This window comes from Takifugu rubripes, chromosome 20 (assembly GCF_901000725.2).
Source record: "Takifugu rubripes chromosome 20, fTakRub1.2, whole genome shotgun sequence".
NCBI classification, from domain to species: Eukaryota; Metazoa; Chordata; class Actinopteri; order Tetraodontiformes; family Tetraodontidae; genus Takifugu; species Takifugu rubripes.
The window spans coordinates 3946997-3967722 of NC_042304.1; the positions used below are offsets into that span (position 1 = coordinate 3946997).

Consider the following 20726-nt stretch of genomic DNA (forward strand, 5'->3'; position numbering starts at 1 on the left):
CTTTGATGGCAGATCATGAACCAACTGAAGGAGATCTGTTAGGAGATCCAGTCTGAGTGGGATCAGGTGCGTGGACCCGCTCCTGCTGCTGGATAGACTTCAGCCTGAGGAGGGCACGAGGCTCCGCGCTCACACGCGGAAGACGAGCCTCGCGTGCGCTGCGCGAGACAGTCGTCATGCTCGTTGACTTCCCGGGAGTGAACACTATGCGCTGGTTATCCGCAGAACCAGGAAACAGGCTAGCTACCAGCTAACCTCCGGTGGCTATCATCTTGGTACCGTCGAAACGATCAACTTCGACAGGTATTTATTCTTTAAATGGCTACTTATTGCTAGCTTGCGGCTCTTACACTTGTCAACCAAATTGCAGTACAACGCTGGCGATTTAGCCGTTAGCCACCAGCTAGCCGCTTTGCTACATGAAGCTAGCGTGGCTTACTGTTTCCTCTAAAATGAGACACTTGCAGTTTAACGTGGCCGTTTTAAGTGTCCTTGCGATTGAGAATATGAGTGCCACGCGTATTTTTCGGGTTATGAGCTATTTTCGAGGTTGATAAGAGCCGCTCGCAGGTTAACGAGCTACACCCTGTGCGCGCAGGTGAACTGGCGCAAGACTTCCTGGATTCCTCTTCACTCAAATAATTGTTTACCAAGCAGCCAATCTCACAAGGCTTTTCTGATGTTACAAGACCGGTTTGGTCTCCACGAGCCACCACAAGTCCCTTTTAAGCCACTGCAGATTTGTTGCTGCTGCTAGTGCTGTTCTGATGGCTAATTTGCCTGCATCTTATTATGGTTTCCAAGCTCATAATGTCACCTGTGTTGACGGTAGGTCATTGTTTTACAGTTGTGCTTGTCTCTCAGCAGGTGGTTGACATGTTTTTGGGGCTTTCTGTGTCCTTTTCTTGCAGGTGCCTGGGCTGGCCACAACTGCACTATTCCTGGTCAGCAACTGTATTGTCAGCTGGTAAATGTGACAGAGCATTACAACACATCCACCATCACGATGGGTCAGGACCGGGGGAAGTACGACTTTTACGTCGGTTTGGCGTTGGCCGTCAGCTCCAGCATCTTCATCGGGGGCAGCTTCATCCTCAAGAAGAAAGGACTCCTGAGACTGGCGAGAAAGGGGTCGATGCGGGCAGGTATTCAACCCTCAACCCCTTTTCTGCTTAATCCCGAATCGCTGAACAAGGAAGAGGTTGTCGGCCAAACCCAGGAACTCCCTGGGCTAGTTTTTCAACACCGAGAGTCGACAAACCAGTGTGCCCGACAAAAGCTGTTATGCAGTTGAAGCTCGCTCACGTGATTGTGCCTTGAAAGTCGCAGCGCAATCATTAACTTTTATTTCCCACGTCCTCCTGCGCAGATGCTCCCAGGCTGCTGGCGCTGCACTCGCCATGATTGTACAAGTCCGATTCTGTTCAATGTGCAAATGTTGTTGAAGTAAGGGGATTGCACCCTGACATGTGTTCCCTCCCTTCAGGCCAGGGCGGCCATGCTTATCTGAAAGAGTGGCTGTGGTGGGCTGGGCTGCTGTCAAGTAAGTCTAATTATGTGTGTGTGAGGTTCATGAGGCTGAGCATCACGTGTCTGCACATATTTGATGTGTGTGTGGTTTTTTTGGTCCGTTGTGGCTCGTGTGGTTATTTAAAACACTCCAACCAGCTTGAATTCAACCTTGATTCTGATGAATTTGTTATTTGGCCTGCAGATTACCTGATCCGTGTTCATACTGGGAGGTTTTACTGCCCAAACAAGCTCCACAGTATTTTAATGAGCATTTGCCTCCGTTGCAAGACCCGTTGTTTTGTGCGGCGTTTCCCAACATTATTTGTCTTTACAGTGGGGGCGGGAGAAGCGGCCAACTTTGCGGCGTATGCCTTTGCACCAGCAACCCTGGTCACACCCCTGGGAGCTCTCAGCGTGCTCGTCAGGTACTCTGCTCATCAAAACCTTCTCCAGAAATGTCCCTTTACCTTCTTTCTGAAATATAGAACGCCATTTTTAGAAAGATAATGTGCATCTACACATTTAACAGCCTGACAACAGCGTTGTGTTTGAAGCAGAGGTGACGTTAGCTGATCTCTGCCGGAGGAAAACACATTTCTAAATCAAACAGTGTGAACGTGGCTGACTGTAAATGTCACTGCAGTGCTGTGCTGTCGTCGTACTTCCTGACTGAGCGCTTGAACCTGCACGGGAAGCTCGGCTGTCTGCTCAGCATACTGGGCTCCACCACCATGGTGATCCACGCGCCGCAAGAGGAGGAGATCACCAGCCTGGAAGACATGGCAGAGAAGCTGGTGGATCCAGGTAGCGAGCGGCTCGACCGGACCGTTAGTTGTGGTGGTAACTGATCTCCCGGCTTACTGGATCCCGTCTGTCTCTCCAGGGTTTTGTGTGTTTGCCACGTTGGTCATCATCGTGGCCCTCATCTTCATATTTGTGGTGGGGCCCCGCCACGGTCAGACCAACATCCTGGTCTACATCACCATCTGCTCGGTGATCGGGGCCCTGTCGGTGTCCTGCGTCAAAGGGTTGGGCATCGCCATCAAAGAAGCCATCGCAGGAAAAAACGTGGTGGGAAACCCGCTAGCGTGGATCTTGCTTCTGGGCCTGGTGGCCTGCGTGAGCACTCAGATCAACTACTTGAACAAAGCTCTGGACATCTTCAACACCTCTTTGGTCACTCCCATCTACTACGTGTTCTTCACCACGTCGGTGCTCACGTGCTCCGCCATCCTCTTCAAGGAGTGGGGCCACATGGGCTCGGACGACGTGATCGGCACGCTGAGCGGCTTCTCCACCATCATCATCGGCATCTTCCTGCTCCACGCCTTTAAAGACATCAGCGTCAGTCTGGCCAACCTGGCCGTGTCCATGAGGAAGGAGGAACGGGCCTTCCCCACGGCCAACGGCCTGGGCTCCCACAGCACCTACGAAATGCTGCACGAGTCCAACGAGGACATGGAGGACAGAGACATGGGTTCGTCCTTCGACAGCGTCTCCAGACGAAACGGCGCCATGACGTCTGTGGATCATTGAGGCCCGGTCCCCGCCCTGACTGGCCGACCTTTGTGTTGATTATGGAACCTGCCAGTGAGACAATCAGCTGTACAGGGATCAGGCTGAGGACTGACCAATGGATTGTACTTAACAGTTTTATTTGCCTTACTTTTCTGAGAGAATGACCTCGTATTCAGTTGGGACGTGATTCCATTCCTGTGTAGCACTGTAAATGAGTTTTCTAAGAAGTGTTGACCTATGTACACATCTATTCATGCACTGACTTACTTTCTACAAATCAAAGTTTTATCTTATACTCCATCTGAACCTGCTGCCCACGACGACACAAACCGACCCCCTCTTCGAGTTGTCCCGAAATAACTTGAAGGCGACGACAGTTTGTCGGACGTCATTTGGAACTTTTTTTGTAGTATTTACATGAAAAGCTCGTGAAATGAACAGATTTGTTACATATTTATTGACTTAAAATGATTAAAACACTAGAAATAAGGCACAGAATAAATGCTCAGCGTCAACTTGTTACATTTCGCTTCTGTTAAAATGTTTTGCATGCAGCCACAAGTCTGACAGTAGTAAATACAAAATTAGATCCACCCCCACTTAAAATATGCTGTTCACCTTTAATTACGCACCACTGCAATCCCTTAAATACTCAGCCCATAAAACTAATTTCCCTTCCCCGATCAATCGTTCAGCCACAAGTATAAAACAATTCTTCCACAAAGGTGAAATATACTTTCATTTTTGATAAGGCACAAGTGAATACAAAAGAAAAAGTGGCCCATCTTTGTTACACTAATGGTCCTCTGCTCCTAAAGTTCTAAAATAAATGAGGAATTGCATATTTAATATTGGATTGTCTGGTCGCGGAGACGGGATCTGGAACTTGGTTCTGGCTCCTCAGCTGCTGGCGAGAGACTGGTGGATGGGAGGCTGGAAGCAGCGGACGTGTTCCACCGGCATGTTCTCCCCGTCGCCGGACTTCAGGTACTTGTTCAGGATGGCAAAGATCTCGTTGTTGATGACTTGGAACTTACGGATTCTGTCCACCATCTTCTTCAGCGGCTGTGGTGGAGTAAAAAGGAACGTACGTGAAGTCTGATGTGGTCAGTGTTGATTAAATCGTCCCTCACACACGCTTTGGTAAAGAGTTCTAGTCCATTTATAAGGTAAGACACGCTTCTGTGCGTGTTACTCCACATCTCCACTAGAGGGCGATGCTAGCTCAACACAGGACTAATGTCCTGTAATGTCTAATTCTTGTAAATGTTGAAATTCCCTTCAAAACTCATTTCTAGCGTACGCATTTGCTAAACATTTTAATGTGATATAAGGACAAAAACAATCTCGTATGACAGCATTTCAAAGCTGTCCTCAGTCAAACTCACCACACTCTTGATGACCTCGTCCTTGCCATCGTGCTTCTGCACCTTCAGGAGGTGGTAGCTGAAGTCCAGGATGTCAAATCTCCTCTGTTGTCCAAGGAGCACAATGATCATGCAGCCGGCCCAGTGGAGGCCGTCTCCGAAGCACTGCCTGCAGAGCAAACGGGGGGTCAGCGGCGTCTCAAACGTGGCGCGCCGCTCCGCTGATGTACTCACTCCACTGTAAACTCGTGCGCTCCCACAGGTATGCAGTACACGAACTGCATGGCACTCCAGAGGCGGTGGAACTCCACACACTCGTCGACGTGCATCACGCCGTTGCTGGGCAGCGGCCCGCGCCAGATGGGGTCGTCCAAGAAAGCGCGCACGCGGGTTAGGATGACCTCAAACATGGACAGACCGCAGCACAGCCTCTCTTTGGTCAGCAGGTCGCCCTCCCGTGCAATGGCGATTTGCTGACGGAGGCAGGCGAAATTAGGTCGGACGCACGAAGATTAGCAGCTTCATTTGTATTGCAAACGCCGAGTTCAGCGGCAAACACTAAAGACTGCCGGGGCGGCCGTACCTGTGGGGTACCGAGGCGCTCCACCAGGGGAACCATGTGCAGGGCCGTGTATTTGGCTTCCAGACGCTTCATCTTCGCATCGAGGCGTTCCCCCTCTGTGGGAGGAACAAACGATTCCTTCATCGTTGACACCAACTGGAGCACCACATTGGGGGCGGGCTTCAGAAGGGAGGCGGTTACCTTTAACGTGGACTCTGGGGAGAATGTTCTGAAAAGGTGCGGCGTGCAGCAGGTCGCAAACTTCCTCCTGTGACTGAGACACAAGGGCACGTCAAAAACGCGCGTCTGAGAAGTGGACGCGCACGTTCTGCTGGGTCGTTTCCTGTACCAGGCTCTGCTCGCTCAGCAGACAGAACAGCAGGGCATTGCCCACTTCCCTCAGGTTCTGGAAACAAACCGTCTTCAGCTCTGCATATTCGACGATGTCTTTCAGCTGGTGGTGAAAGAATTCCAAGATTCCTGTGAAGAGACGCGAGATGCTCACTCCCTGCTCATCAGGCCGAGCCTGCGGCCTGCAGAAGCCTTTCTGAAGCCCACGGAGAGTGAAATGAGTGGTTGCTTCTCTCTCTTCGGTCCTATTTTACTGCTTCAACATGTCAGAAATTTGACCATTAGGCTCAACTTCTTAGAGGTTTAATGTCAGCTTATTAAACAGCGTTGGTTCTCTCACATCCAGAGGGTTGTGTGTTTAAAGAGCAAGGATGGAAGTTCATATACGTACAGGCTCAAGTCCAAATGACAAGAAGTATCTGAACAGAAGTCGGAGGTGGGCTCATTTACCTGGGGAGCCGTATTCATGGCGAGGGAGCCGGCAGATCTTGGGCATCACCTCCATTAGAGTCTTCACATACTGCATTATGGTGCCCTGAAGCTGCGCAGAGGCAGAACAGAGGCATAAATGTTGTCCAAATGTTGCTCGTTGCTTTTTGTCTAATCGGAATGACGCCTCCCCAAGCGCAACGCTGACTCCGCTTTACTCACCAGGCTTTTGACAACCTTCAGCAGCTCCTCCATTACCACGGCGATGCCCTGATAGCCCAGCAGTCTACACATGACCTTGATGTGAGGGGGACCCAGGAAGTTCCTGTAGGAACCATATATGCTGCTGTAGGCCAGGTTCAAGGTCTGCAATTAAAAACAGGATGGGAAATACTGTAAAAAGACAAAAATGGTAACTGATTAAATTCATTATACTCCTCAAAACAAGAAACTAATATAGTTGCTGAATGTAACATCTCTTTATGTTGATCTTCTGCTTTTACTGAAGGTCAGCAGATGCAAGGAGTGCATCCCCTCTGATGCCCCTCCCCCACAGAGAGCACCCCCCCTCTGGTCTAAGATATGACGTTATGAACTAGTTAAAACCTGTGGTGTAGCTTTTGTAAATAGGTCAATTGAAATGCTTTCTTATTTGAATTGGGGAATTTTTGTGTTGGTGTGTGCCAAACCACATGTGACCATGCCCAGTCAAAGTCAGACTCCCGCGCCACCCCTGCAACCTCGCAATAGTGGGGGCGTACAAAAAAAAATAAAAAAAATCACACTTTTGAAAAGCAAACCTGAAGAATGAACAGAGAACTATTGCATGCAGCTCCAGCTCCAGCTCCAGCTCTCCCCCCCCCCCCGACAGCCGCGTCCTCCTGCTGCTGTAATCCAGCTGCACACTCACTACTGTGGCAGCGCTGAGACACACACTGACATCTGCTCCAATCCCGCCGGTGAACGCCCGCAGACGGGGGTCAGGAGCTCCGCGAGAGCAGACGGACGACATCCTAAGATGACGGAGCAGCAGGACCACAGGATCCCTCATCAGAACCAGATCGGTACGTTCAACACGTGCAACATGAGGCTAATTCGTGCCCGACATCATCAGCGACTGTAGATTGTGTTGTCGACATGGTCCACCACCAGGAAAGAAACACCAGTCGGGCATTTTCTGGTTTTTACGCCCACCTGCTGAACGGCGTCTTTAACTTGAATGACTTTGTTGTAAAGAATCTCTCTAAAATGCAGTTACTGTAGAAATGTCTAGCAGGCTGGATCTGAGTAATATTCCCAGTGAGCACCCGCTCAGCATTAGATCCATCAGTGGGAGGAAGAGTGGATACATACAGGTGATTCATCTATTTCACGTCTTATTTTAGCAATAGCATGAGTTGAATAAATCCTTTTTTCATTAAAAAAAAATAAATCAGATATCGTTTTCAAATTCTGAATACTAATAAAAACCTTTGTTATCGCTATGCATTACATAATTTACTGGACATCTGTGCATATGCTAATCTCCCTCCATTCTTTGCACATTGTTCTAGATAATCCTTCAACCTTCATCTTATTATCCTTTGATTATTGTCCTTTCAATTTTTAGGCTTGACATATGGCGTGGACGGGGGCGGGCCGAGCGTTTTGCTCTCAACCTTTTCAAGACCCTTTTAAAATAAACATTGACATTTGCATTGAGTAGAATGTACAGTAGCTCACTAGAGTGTCCCAATTCAGAACTAATGCTGACCTTATATCATCTCAAGTTATTTTCTCAGACTTAAAAACACATTTTTAGGGGGAAAAAAAACCTGAATCAGAATTTTAATTTCATTTGGGCTTTTCAAATGTCTCAAACTAAATAGTTCATGTGATTTTGATCCTTTTTCATAATTAAGAGTTTATTTCCTATCAAAGCAGATCCTTTATTTTAGTGACCTCCCTTTCAACTAATTATTTTGATCCAACCCATCTTTGTCATATATTTTGGATATATTCTTCCATTATGTACCAGGGGAGGATAGAGAGGGTATTTTGTTATAAATGTGGGAAAGTGTTGCATGGAAACCATAAACTTTCAATTTCTCCCCTCACTCGTGTTCCTGTCGTCTCAAATGAAAAGCTTAGCCTTTGATTTGGAAAGAGCGAATCCACCCCCCCTCCCCCCCAGCTCCAGAGACCGCCTGCTTCGAGCAACATGGGAATCACAGTCTACAACATCTCCTCCACCTCGGCCAGAGTGAGTTGGCCGGCGGCCCCCGGGTGCCGGGACACGTTCTACAGCGTCATGTACGATCCGAACTGGAACAGCGTCCTGATGGGCTTCAAACGCAAGAGCTTCATGCACGAAGAACGCATCCCCGTCAGTCACACCAGCGCGCACCTCGCCAACCTCCTCCCCCAGACGGCGTATTTCCTGTGTGTGACGTGTCAGGCGGCGAACCCGGTGCGGGAGCAGTGCCAGGTGTTCAGCACTCCGAGCGAGAGCGGCGAAGGTCACCACAGAGCCGGCTGGGAGCTGGCGATGGGCGTCTGGCTGACCGGCTGCATCTTGCTCCTGGTCATTGCTGGTGTTCTGTTGTGGGGGTGTCTCCGGACCATCTGCTCCATTCCCGGCCAGGGTGCAGATGGCTGCCATGTGGCCACTAACTCAACCTATCAAGAGGTGTCTGGATCCGGACGCCATGACAGCAGCAAACACGCCACCAACACGCAACGTCCGCTCCTTACAACACAGATCACCAGCCGCATAATGAACCAGGACTATGAGCTGGGGACACGGGCTGGCGTGGCTGGCCCCGAGCCAGTGTGAGTCAACTGGATCGAGGACATTGCCGCCGTGTCCTGCCTGGGCCTGAAAGGCATCGGCTGTGACCGTCCACTGATGTAATATCCAGGAAATGTTTCATCTAATCTAAGCTGGGTTGAGGCATAATTATGTTATTGTTGGTGAGTGAATTTCTTTGTGAAGAGAATACGTAGTCAAGCATCATGGGAGTTTCTTTTCATGCGATAAAATAAAAACATTATATGGCTTATGTCAATATTTTGACCTTGTTACATTCTCTTAAGAGCAGCCATCCAGTAGGAACAGGCGTTTTTATCCACTTTATCAGCTCAACTAACTCTATACGTATCTAGATGTTTGATGCTTTCACCAGTTCCTCCTCTTAGGCACTCTGGGACACTTTTAAAACAAATATCTAATTAAGAGAAAAGAGAATAAACTGAAGAGACACGTTAGTCTGCCTCCCATCCCTCTGCAAACTGATTTGACCTCATCATCATGTCATATATCATTCATATTCTGTCTCTTCTCCCAGGGTACGAGCCTAGAAAGGTGTCAGTCTGGTAATTATCTCACTCACAACAGGAAAACTAGGATGTGCTAAATGGTTGACTTTACCATGAGACAGTCAGAACAATCGGTACAAATATCAAAAGTAATGTGGAAAGACCACATAAACTCCTCTGACCTTTGACCCATACAAGTAATGGGGCTGAGCATTGGGGGGCTTGTCCCTCTGGAACTCCTGAGAGAAGGGCAGGACAGTGCGCACAAACCTAATCAGGACAGACACACAAAACAATAAACATCTTCAGCAGAGAGAACTCTAAAGCTTCAAAACATCAACAACAACCACTGATATTGAAATTTCAGTGACGTTTAGCCCGTCTCGTCTTTATCAAGGTACTCCTTTGGACCACAGCAGGTGGCGTCCAGTGTGACCCACAACTGTGCCAACAAATAAACATCATTGTAACGGTAGCAAACAGCTTGGAACTCGAGTTATAAAACAGTTAGTTGGTGTGTAAATGAACAAAAGCCTGCGTTAATTCTCCACAATGCTGTGAGCTGACACACCTGTTAGTGGAGCCATTGTAGCAGTAGTTGGGCAGGAAGTCGTAATTAAGCTCCCAGAAAACGTGCAGCGTTATGCGGCCGTAGGGGGCCGACACGTTGTGGTTAGCCTCCCGGAACATGGCGTTGAAGCTATCCAGGGTCAAGAACTTACTGAGGAGCTTGTGAGTCATTCGGTTGATGTCGAGAAGTCCTTCCAGCTCCTGTAACCAAGCACATCGCAAAACAAGCCGTGGTGAAACAGAGATGAAGGAACTCGGGACACCTGTTCCAGTTTTAAAAGGGTAAAATGACGATACCATGATTGAGGTGAGGTCCTCGCTCTCAAATCTGTTAATGGCCAGTTCCAAAGACTTGTAAAGGGCAGCTGAAACCCTCTGAGTGATGAGCCGGTTCAGATCAATGGAGCGGCCTAGAAGCTAAGGTTTACACGCCGTCAGCGAGGCCGGCACAATATGGTGCCTCTATAATGAAACCACAGTACAAAGATATACACCTGGACGTGGCGTTGCTTCAGAAGGGTCTCGTAACGATTGGAGGACGGCCAGGGAATGTTGGCCCCCTGATTCTTGCACTCCGCCCTTAAACGCTTGTCAAGCAAAAGACTGATGGATTCAAAAGAAAAGAATTGGTTTCTAAAAACAAGGATATGCTGTTTTTCATGATCCATGTGTCATTTGAACAAACCTTACATTTAAAACTGTGTGGTTATCGGCTCAAAAGGTAAAGCCAAGACATTACCACCAATATATCTATGTCACGTACCTTCCCGCTAGAATCTTGTAGTAAGCAAATATCTGATCAGCCAACTTGTACACAAACTGATCGAAGCACAGGTTCACCTAAAATAATAAAAGAGCTCAAAATAAATGCTTGGATATTGGGCTTTTAACATGCATTGCAAGACTCCAGGATGTGGTACAGTTACAGAGATGCAGTGTAGTAAAGGATGTATGTTGCAGATTAAAACATCTACTGATTGTGTTGCTTCTATGCCACTATAACAGCAGAGCATATGTACTCACCTCAGCCTCTATTTCATCATACAGGAACTGCTTTTTGAAGGTGATGAGGGCATAGTGTGCGCTGTCGTTGTACAGATCCAGCGGGTACAGCACATACCTGAAAGTGACAGATGGTTACGACGCAGCTGTAAATACGCTCGAGCAAGCGCTTCGTCTTCTAAGGTCAAACCAGTTTTTTTCTGAAATCCTGCTTTGCTACTGAAAGATGCTGCGTGCTATTCTTACTCCATCATGGATGCCTCCTTTGTCTCCAGTATGTGGTCAGTAAGGATCCACGGCATTGACATCTCGATGGGGAACTGGATCCTGCGCCCCATGGTGAGTTCCAGGAAAAACTCCCTGAACCACAGCTGCGACAGGTCGCAACAATGCTGCAGGGTCTCTGCACCAAGGAGCGCAAGCAGTTATAAGATACAGAAACTTCAACAATGAGACCTGTTCTTTTTGGATACCAGCAGGTCATGTGTGCTTAATTCCCTCCCCAGTGTGATGCAGTAAAGAAACACGTGTGATACCAGCATTTACCAAAGATATCCAGCTTTTAAATGTTAAAGTACAGCTGTTAAAACACCTGTATGGGAATAGAAGAGGCTCTTCTTACCACTGAAGTTCAACAAGTGGGTGTAAAAAAAAGATTCGCGGTGAAACTTCTCAATGTCAAGGATTGTTGGCCCTTCCAGGCTGCTACGCAGAGTCTTCTTTGAGCCGCTTTTATCCGCAACGAGAGACTCGAGCATAGTCCTCACCATGTACAGCTGCAGACAGAAAAGCAGCATAAGCCATACAAATAGCACCTTGAATTTTATAAATATTAATGTCCTTTTGTGTTTACAGGCATGAATAACCTCAAATGGGAACATGAGTACATCAGGGAATAGAAATGTCCCTGGTCTTTTATGCTTGCTTTAGCACCCAGGCACCAGTGCACTTCCTTTTATATCAACACTAAAATATTCTTGGGTTTTTCTCAGATCTATATCACTTGTTGTATGATTCTGAAAGCAGATTAATTCTAGGAACTGAGCTTTAAGCTGATAAATCTCCATCAATGGGGCCCACGCAAAAAAACGTGCCACAAATCTTTGCACAGCTGGTTATCATCCTAATACACAACATTGGAGAACAGCGATTTATTAACCCAGAAAAAAAATGACTTAGGGTCACCCTGAGAAAGACACAGTAAGGGAAAACAGCAAAGGTGGAATGGTCAAACACCTGCGTGCTGGACGGCCCCACCGCACGTCGAGGAACCTTGATGTCAAAGCCACCCTTGGGGTCTTTTTCTCCCCGGAGGGCAGGGTCATTGTGTGGCTCGCGACCCGTCTCCCAGTCACATATTGTCTTCCTAATTGCCTGGAGGACACTGCAGCAAAGGGACAATTCAAAAATAGTGACTGATTTTTTTTGAGGGGGTACTTACAGACATAAATGCATGTTTATGTTAGAAAAAAACCTCTGATGCAACAAAAGCAACTCAGTAGGTGTTCCAATTAGGATTATCAGACACAAAAGACGCAGCGTCTCTGCACAGGCATCTTAGAGAAATCTGATTTCTTTTAACAGAAAATTTCTTTACTGCTGACAGATAAAAATGACAAATATCAGCCAAACAGCAGCAACCTACAGTATAAACGACTCAGTATGAATGCAAGGAAGCGACATGGGTGGTTCGAGGAGCAGGCAGCATAAATAAATAAACAAGAGGACCAAAAAATTATTATTCGCAAATGAAATGCATCCACGAAAATTAATTTTTAGCCATATCAGTCGATATAGAGCCGTGAAAGGCACATTGTTATTTGCTCCATTTTCTTTTCCAAACTCAAATCTAGATTAAATTTGTTTGGTGTCAGAAAAACATCAATCCATGGACTATTTTTAGAAAAAGCACAGGTCCAAGCAGCTAATTAATGACTTATTACACTGCCCCGTTAGCTACTTCAAAGTGCATTTTACAAGTCCTACAAAATAAATGAGGTTGGTACCTCTGGATGACATTTTTCTTCTTCTTGATGGCCTGTCGAAGGGGGTCTCTCAGAGTGACCTGAGCAAAGTCCTGCAGGGCTGAGTAGATGGTGTGGCGGATGGCGTGATTGAACACGCTCTCCATGCGTCCCATCAGCACCTGCAGTCCTTTGATCATTGCCATCACCTGCCAGAAATAAGCGATTTAGTCAGCGACAGATCCGAAACTTCACGATGGAGTGGTGACGCCATTGCTGACCTCCACCAGGGCGAACTTCTCCTCGCTGGTGTAGTTGTATCTGGTGGCTCTTTCGTACTCCTCGGCATTGTCGGGACACTCCTTGTTGGAGTACTTGTCCGTTGGATGAACCAGCTTCCACGAATACTGTAGAGGATGTCACAAGGATGAAAAGCAACCCAAAGATGTGACACTTTACTGTAACTTCTTGCTTGTTAAAGCGTTTATTTATATCTGCCCACCACTTCCATGACGTGTGCGCTCCACTGAGAGAGCAACTGCATGCCCTGCAGGGACAGGTCAAACAGCTTCCTGTACTCAATGTCCGTCTTCTGACTCTCCTGACGACCTGATCCAGTCACCACCTTCATAGACACAGGTGGAGCACAATGTAACACCATCCAAAACTACCCACCCCCTCGCCTCTGACCAAAGTAAAACACATTTTTAGAGAAGCCGTGTAAATATGGACCTGAATAATATTGAGGAACTGTATTGAGCCTCTAATCAGAGACAATCGACTCAATAGAGCCTCAGACCTGCCCAGCCTGGTGGCTGACTGTCAATCCCTTTATGCCTGTACCAACCTCACTGTTGCTATAGCGAGCAAGCTCCGAGATAAAGCGCATGTGATCCTCGCGAATCTGGATCATTTGTTCACAGATGTTGTACTGGGGGCTGCTAGATATGGATGTGCAGGTCCACCTATGGTGCAAGAAGAACAGATAAAGACTCCTGCTTCGCTTAGCACCACAAAAATAAAGTGCGGGCAGAACACACTTTTAGTTCCTTTAATGCTTTGACTAACAATATTTTAGAATCCAATCTAATGCACCAGGATTGGCTGTCAGCATTGTAAGACCCAGAATATGGAACATTTTCCTCTACCTGGACTTGTTCTCTTCAAAGTGAGCACTCGTCTTGATGTAGCGAGACAACTCAATCTGCATGTCACCAAACAGAGGAACCACCTGGAGTTGCTGCAAGTGCCAAAAAGCATTGTGTTAATGTTAATTTCAGGTTAAACCGAGTGTGGATCACCCCAGTTTAACTCGGGAATAAATACAGTAATATTCAGGGGGAACAGGCCCGTTAATGAACAGATTATCTAAAAGAATTATTGTTTTAATTGATTTCTATTTGAAAGTAATGTGTAGCTTTCCACATGTCCACCATCATTAATCACATCACAGATAAAACGATTCATGTGATTACAACGTTAATTAGCACATTACCTAAAGTGAAATAGTGTTAACTGTATTGCACATGCAGGGACCTCCATACCTTGAAAAACTTGTCAATCTTGGTCAAATTAATTCTCTTCTTGGCATCAAGTTTGTAAATATTGCTGCTGTTTCCATCCATAAGGTACAGGCCAAACCCCATGACCTAAGACATAGTATAATATGTGTTGGATGTCTATTGCCAATAATAAAATCAAACAAATGAGCAGATTAATCACACTTGTAGATTCAGGTATTTCACGACAGCAGGTTTTCACCTACTTTGAGCAGCATGTGTTTCTCGCTGGGTGTGAGGTACATCTTGTTCTCGTAGTAGTCGACACACAGGTTGACAATGTCGGCCAGCAGCTCCTCGTAGCCGTTTATCACTTCTAGCTGCTGCTGCAAAGACTGGCAGGTGATGAAGATGGGCAGAAAGGGAGTTAAAATACTATTGCTCATGCCATAAATTCAGCGGACAGGATCTGACAGTGGACAAAAAGAGGGCACCGTAGTGGCTTTTACAATAACTGTTGTTTAAAAAACATATTTTTGGCTAACCTGAGTGATCTTGTTGTGGTTTGCCAGGAACATGGACAGATTCTGAGACTCCTGTATGGATGAAGGCTCGGACATCTTTCTGAGAAACTGGGCAGCTCTGAGCAAAGGACGCATTAAATTAGCACATTTCCAGACAGCAAAGTACAGGTAAAAGCATCCATATGATATTGAACACAATACTTTAGATCATAACAAACAAAAAAGGTTTTCACTGACATGACAACCAGCTGACCGTTGATGCACAGCATTACCTATGACACAAAGCTCCTGAACACTGTTGCCCCCTAGCGTCTGACCGAACAACTGGGAAGCTAATGAAACATAAAAACCTTCAGTGTTTCAGAATACCGTTTATAGGCAGAGTGGTCATTTTTGACGCTGCACTTCATGTTCTTCAGCTCATCGAGCACAGCAAACATGTTGATGAACTTCCCCAGAGTCAGCAGATATGCCTCCGAGACAAAGTCCTTCCTGCGCTCTGTGTGGCACAGACGACGGACTTCCCCACAGAAGCGGTCGATCGCTGTCCGCTGAAAGAGGGGCGCCGTTAGACCTTTCAATCAGGACGGCTTTTATTCAGAAGAAAACAAAATCCCCACTGATTGTGGGATTTTCACGTACCTGAAAATGCATGAAATTCATCAGCTTGGTGACTTCTGGTTCCAGGACCTCCACTGTCTTTTCATAGATCTCCACTCTATTGGGCTGCTCATTGCATTTCACCTGAGACAAAATGGCACTTGGTGATTTTCTTTATTGAAATGACACTATTCAATTTGCAAAATGTACAATTTTGTATAAAATAGTTACCTGTGGGATTGCGCGTGAGCAGCTCCTCCATGTGTAAAGCATGATAGCATACTCATGCCCTTCCTCCAACATCTCATTCTAATTCAACAAACAGAAATGAAATCAGACATATTCAAAAAGAAATCAGCAGAATTGATAACAGGGTTGCACGTCAGGTAAAATTAGAAATCTTTCTGTGAAAGGGAAGTGCGTTAAATGAAAAGACTGTTCTCATAAAATGAAACAACTAATCAGCTGCTCATTTCCTGTCAACTGTTTCTGGCTCTGTCCACATGCAGTGGTGAGACCGAGACTCTTACCAAGTCCTGTTTGTGACAGACCTTTGATTAAGGTATACCTATATAGGACACCCCCCCCCACACACACACACGTACCATGCTAGAGTGAACAGTAGCCTGCTCGATGTATCGAGCGATGCCAGTCACGAAGGCGTTTCTGTCCTCAAAGTTGGTGTTGAAGTTGGGCTGTGGAGAGATGGAAAATCCCGATTAGAGATAGTGCCACTAACGCAGCTGCAGGATGCCTAGCTGTCTTAAAAGGCTGCCAATTACCACTGCAAAACGGCCCGATTTGTTTCGTTGCACGTGGACTTTTGATCTAGCGAATAACTAGAGGTTTGTCCCTTCAGCACTGACCTGATACATGACAGAAGAGGGAAGGGGTTCGATGCATGGCTGCTGATCTGGCAGAGGCAGCTCCTCCAGCAGGTCCACATTGGAGAGCGCATCCTCTAAGGTCACTGCCGATGTCATGGTGCTGGTAAGTATGTAAGAGACCAGTCAGGGTTAGATAGAAACCTTTAGAATTTCGCCCACTTCACAGCAATAAAACCGTGGCACAGCTAGAAAACCCAACCAACACCCACTGTGATATTAAATGTGTTGGTGTATGGTGGAGTCACGTGGGGTGCGTTTCCCAGTCTCAGACTGCTGCTGACTGCTGGCTTTTCAATGGCACCGACACTGGCTGAACAATCAAAAAACCCACTGCAATCAGGACTGACAGTGGGTCAAAAAAAATCTGCTGTGAAAACCAGCGTCACAAAAGGCTCGCAGGGCAGAGAGGAGCAGATCAGGAGAGTTCACTCGCCTCCTGCTCTGGAGAACAGAAAAGCAGAGCTCTGACGCCGATAACAAACCCCTTTCTTCCGATTAAATAAAACCTTAGGTGCGAGTTTGAAAGGAAGCAAACCTTGCAGCCCACTGGATTTAGGAATATTTAACCAGCTTCGGTACAAACAGAGGAGCAGCCTGGCTGATACGAGCGCTCCACATAACGCACATTTGCAGAGCGATGGTCTGCAGCGCCTCGTTACAACTGCTCGTTTCACAACAGAAACAAAAGGGACTGTTCTGCAACTCGCAGGCATTAAGGGGAATAAACGGAGCTTCAAACACATCAGCAGCTTTCAGTACATGATCTAAATGGCCAACACGCAACTGTGCATCAAAAAAGGTGCCAACTAGTCCAGTTTCTATTACTTGTATTTACATTCATCGAGTACCAATACACAACAAAGCTTGACAACGGTACAAGTGACTATTAATTAGTTTGGGTGCTGCTTGTGAATGAGAGTTTGACAGAGTAGAGGAACCAAAAGGGGAAGTAACAAGTCAAGCACTTTTCAGATCTTGCTTAATGGTGGAGCCAAATGTCTGAGCGGGGGTGGTGGGAGTTTAATGATTCCTCATTTTGCTGTCTTTTCACAGCTCAGCTATGTTGGTGGCGGCTTGTGAAGCAGTAGACTGATGAGGACAGTGGAAGCCATATTGGACGGCTCATTATTTTAGCTATTATTGTATCCTTATTAGAGTGCCATTGAGAATCACTTTCTATAGCCAAACTTACTCAAGGTACGAATGCTGCTTAATATCTTACTTTTCAGAAAAGGTCTGGGTCTCTAAAACCAGGAACTTCCTGTCAGCTTGCAGCAAACTCTTCTACAATAAACACCTCTTTTTTTCCCTTCATGTGTTAGTCACCCTTGGCAACACACCGTCACCTCAGCCTGAGGGCAACGTTACCCTGTCTGCCTACCATCGCTGCACTAGCACCCCCCCCCCGTCACCCCCCGAGACTCCCATGTTTACAGCCCCATCACTTATCATTGTTTTTATCGTAATTCCCTTCTTTGTGGGGCTTTTACAAAACTCTAGTTTAAAACCTTGCGGCTGATATAGTTACCCACATGCCCTGAACCCACCACAACAGCCTCAAGCATGCTCGGAGAAGCAGAATGTTCCCTCTGAAACGTGTTACCACCTGAAATTACAGCTGTTCTCCCACTGTGCAAATCAAATCTGATAACCCCCTCTCTGGAGTTGAGCCTTCCTTCATTTCAAATGTGCTAGTTTATATGTAGATGGTTGCGTCAAAAGTCCCACTGACAAAGAAGCTGTAATGATTTCTTCAGTGGTGTGAAAACAGCCACAATTTCCAGCCACGTGCTTATTCTGAAAGCTGCAACGCCAACTGATGCTACAGTGATTGACTCTTGATTTTTTTTTAAATATATATTTCTGGCGGCTTCAGATAGTTCTGGACTCTCTTGTTTTTGATCATTCTCACACAGTTCTGTCAGGATGTGGCAGACACACACAGATACAGATACAGATGCAGATACTTCACTTCTGTAGGCAGTCAGATCATTAATAAATGAATATTAAATTTGTTCCATTAACAAGTATAAATGTTTAGATCATAGCTCTGCCTCCATGTTGGACACAACGGGGTCAGCGTCTTCTTTTTTTTCTTCCGATACTAGTTTATCAGATTCCAGAACGTGAGAAAGTTGTTGTTTTTTTAAGATATTGTCACAAATTCTAATCTGAGCATCCTGTTCTTAAAAGTAACAATTACAATTACATAGTGTCTTTGCCACTCGAGTGTCAGTCCTGGAATGTCTTAGCACTAAATACTCTCTTTTAAAAAAAGTAACACATTGCTGTTTGGGTACTTTTTAAAGATCCCAACTGCTCTGTGATTTATCTTGTTTTTCAGCCAAATGATGGCATTTTATTCCGTAGGCTACTCTCTTTTTTGTAATCTTCTTGTAAAGAGGGAACCTTTCACTGTGAAAATGAAGCCAATCAATAGTGAACGTTACCTGAACTTGATAAAAGTTAAAAGGCAAACCCTTTACAAACTCAGTCACATCTTGATCATTTGTGCTGCTGCACAGAGGTAACAAACTGTGTCAGTTGTGTCAAAGCTAAAAGCACATAACTAGTGAAATAGAAACCATCGATTAAGTTTCAGTGGTTTTCCTCATGCTGCCAAAATACACGTATTTTTATCCAAGGTGTGTCCTGTAAACTCAAAGCAATGCAGAAGAAAATCAAACCAAAGGCAGGGGGACAGTATGAAACCACCCAATATGACCTCAGAAATCCCCCCCTTTCAAATTTTCAATAATGCTTCAATGCGAGTTCACATTTGCAGCTGATGGCGAATAATGGTGAACCAGTAAACTCAACATCTGGAGGGTGGGAACAGGAAGGGGGTGATTCTCGAAATCCTTCTAGGACACTTACCAAAGAAGTGATCGCATAAGACGGGAAGGAATCTAATGGGTTTTAGTCTAACACCCAACAAGATCTAAAACTTTTAGATCTTACATGATACAAGATCTTGCAGCTTTGTTGACGCGTTTAGACGCAGTACTTTCACACCTGCAATATACATAGAAGTGTCATTTATTCACAATAATCGGTGAGTGTGGTTCCTAAAACCAGCGAAAACCCTGCTGGTAGTCCGAATAGCTGTATCCGTGCTCCGTGTCGTGGCCTGGGATTAGGCAGATCCCGGGCCTGCAAGCCAGGACATTCACTTTAGACTGCAACAAGCCGTTCACCTCCACAAGCTAATTACCGCCACCTACATAGGACAATAAAGCGTTTTGATTTGTCTTCTGGGGGGAGAAAATAACTTCGCCAATCGAAGAAATGCCTACACCAGACAGTCTCAATCGGGCAAGTTTCTTCCCGTAGCCAACTTTGTCGTGGGGGGGGTGAAAACTCCGCGATCAGTCGCCTGTACTCACCCGGAGTTTGCGCTGCTTGGAAGGAAAACTTATGCGGTTACACCACGGATTTCAGCCCCATGTGAAGCAGGAACCCCCGGGCGAACAGGTCGAGGCTTAGAAGACGAAAAAGGCTTTTTTTTCGCTCGTCGTCGACCAGAGGAATCTTTCCTCGGCTGGTATTATCATGGGCGGGGGAGAGAAGCCGAACAGGGAGTTCCTGTCCCTCAAACAGGGAAACTCAACAGGAAGCTCCGCTCAGAGGGGCGGTGCTGGGCTGCTCCGCCTGGGCACGAGCGCAGGAGGACCGCGAGAGCGGGATAAAAGAGGGGCGCGAGGGCGGAATAAAAGAGGGGCACGAGAGTGGGATAAAAGCGGTGCCAGGAATGTACAGTAGAGTGGACGCTGAGCTATGGAGGCTGAGCAGGGACAATCGAAACACACTCACCCAAAAAAAGAGAACAACTTTATCAAACGCATCCAAAAAGTATGTAGTTTATAAATAGTCATATTCAAATCCGCGGAAGACGATTTGGGCCTCTCGGTGAAACTGGAAAATATACACTTATTGCTGTTTTTATTGTGGTTTTCTCCCATTTTAAAAAGAAACCTTTGATTGAATTTTGGCTTAAAAGAATTCAACTGGACAAAGGCGTTCCATCTTTCTCAAAATTAACTTTTAGGAATCCCAGAGACATGTACTGTGCTGATTTACTGAATGCTGTCGTTAGTGGTCGTTGGTGGTCATTTGCATTGTAGTTGAATTCTCTTAAGCCAGAGGTGCCAAACTCAAATACCCAGTGGGCCAAAATTCAAAACTGGGATAAAGTCACTGGCCAACGTTGATATTTATTGAAAAACTCTTCCTCCGGCTATAACACGGAACCTTTTGGTATGGACCCAAACTAGTTTTGCTCAACAACTTAACATGGAACAAGCAAAGCTTAAGACTATACAATATATAATTTATTATTGCACACATGCAAAATCGAAATTCAAATTAAAAAAACATCACTGGCATTCATTTCTTCTCTTTTAAATTTCAACAGTAATCTTTTGCCATTGTAAGTTAATGTAATGCCTTTTCATCTCTACTACTTTCTGGCACCTTTGAGTCATTTCCAGGTGCTTGTGCTTGTCTTGGTTTTGCGTTTTATAGCGTCATCTGTTGTTGCTCTCCTTGTAATGCGCATTGGCTCCACATACCAGACAGACAGGTCCGTCTTTTACATATCGATCTCTTTAAGCGATAATACCGGTGGGCCAGAGTTTGACACCT

At 46.1% G+C, this 20726-nt stretch overlaps 3 protein-coding genes across 6 annotated transcripts; 2 read left to right on the forward strand and 1 right to left on the reverse strand.

Annotated features, from left to right (window-relative positions):
• The first annotated feature begins 66 nt into the window (after positions 1–66).
• Positions 67–3528, forward strand: nipa2 (NIPA magnesium transporter 2). Of its 2 annotated transcripts, none has more exons than XM_011614501.2 (6): positions 67–303; positions 912–1145; positions 1487–1543; positions 1847–1937; positions 2156–2316; positions 2396–3528. In XM_011614501.2, exons 2-6 carry the CDS (start codon positions 1007–1009, stop codon positions 3046–3048), a joined length of 1101 nt encoding a protein of 366 aa, XP_011612803.2. In that variant the 5' UTR covers positions 67–303; positions 912–1006; the 3' UTR covers positions 3049–3528. The 2 variants fall into 2 exon arrangements, with proteins under 2 accessions (XP_011612803.2, XP_003973943.3); XM_003973894.3 differs by lacking the exon at positions 67–303 and adding an exon at positions 430–828.
• Positions 3469–19688, reverse strand: cyfip1 (cytoplasmic FMR1 interacting protein 1). 2 transcript variants are annotated; one of them, XM_003973828.3, is made up of 31 exons: positions 19469–19688; positions 16062–16182; positions 15801–15890; positions 15427–15504; positions 15238–15339; positions 14965–15146; positions 14617–14713; positions 14338–14466; positions 14117–14221; positions 13721–13812; positions 13420–13537; positions 13075–13197; positions 12854–12979; positions 12615–12781; positions 11845–11992; positions 11231–11384; positions 10855–11011; positions 10630–10726; positions 10370–10446; positions 10101–10209; positions 9904–10023; positions 9608–9807; positions 9219–9306; positions 5962–6105; positions 5761–5851; positions 5309–5439; positions 5161–5233; positions 4981–5075; positions 4632–4870; positions 4419–4566; positions 3931–4095 (listed from the first exon to the last, which is right to left on the reverse strand). In XM_003973828.3, exons 2-31 carry the CDS (start codon positions 16176–16178, stop codon positions 3931–3933), a joined length of 3762 nt encoding a protein of 1253 aa, XP_003973877.1. In that variant the 5' UTR covers positions 16179–16182; positions 19469–19688. The 2 variants fall into 2 exon arrangements, with proteins under 2 accessions (XP_029683782.1, XP_003973877.1); XM_029827922.1 differs by lacking the exon at positions 19469–19688 and having other exon boundaries at positions 3469–4095; positions 16062–16178.
• Positions 6396–8819, forward strand: fndc9 (fibronectin type III domain containing 9). Of its 2 annotated transcripts, none has more exons than XM_029827927.1 (2): positions 6396–6803; positions 7865–8819. In XM_029827927.1, the coding sequence occupies exon 2, from the start codon at positions 7940–7942 to the stop codon at positions 8552–8554; it is 615 nt and encodes a 204-aa protein (XP_029683787.1). In that variant the 5' UTR covers positions 6396–6803; positions 7865–7939; the 3' UTR covers positions 8555–8819. The 2 variants fall into 2 exon arrangements, with proteins under 2 accessions (XP_029683787.1, XP_029683788.1); XM_029827928.1 differs by lacking the exon at positions 6396–6803 and adding an exon at positions 7078–7094.
• Positions 19689–20726: the final 1038 nt, after the last annotated feature.

Coding starts and splice junctions, on each gene's coding strand:
- nipa2 (XM_003973894.3), top strand. CDS start 768: ATGGCTAATTTGCCTGCATCTTATTATGGTTTCCAAGCTCATAATGTC. Junction 829..911: donor TAATGTCACCTGTGTTGACG/GTAGGTCATTGT, acceptor CTTTTCTTGCAG/GTGCCTGGGCTGGCCACAAC. Junction 1,544..1,846: donor GTGGGCTGGGCTGCTGTCAA/GTAAGTCTAATT, acceptor TTGTCTTTACAG/TGGGGGCGGGAGAAGCGGCC.
- fndc9 (XM_029827927.1), top strand. CDS start 7,940: ATGGGAATCACAGTCTACAACATCTCCTCCACCTCGGCCAGAGTGAGT.
- cyfip1 (XM_029827922.1), bottom strand. CDS start 16,178: ATGACATCGGCAGTGACCTTAGAGGATGCGCTCTCCAATGTGGACCTG. Junction 11,385..11,844: donor TGGGGCCGTCCAGCACGCAG/GTGTTTGACCAT, acceptor TTCTGTCTGCAG/CTGTACATGGTGAGGACTAT. Junction 10,024..10,100: donor TGAAGCAACGCCACGTCCAG/GTGTATATCTTT, acceptor TGTAAACCTTAG/CTTCTAGGCCGCTCCATTGA.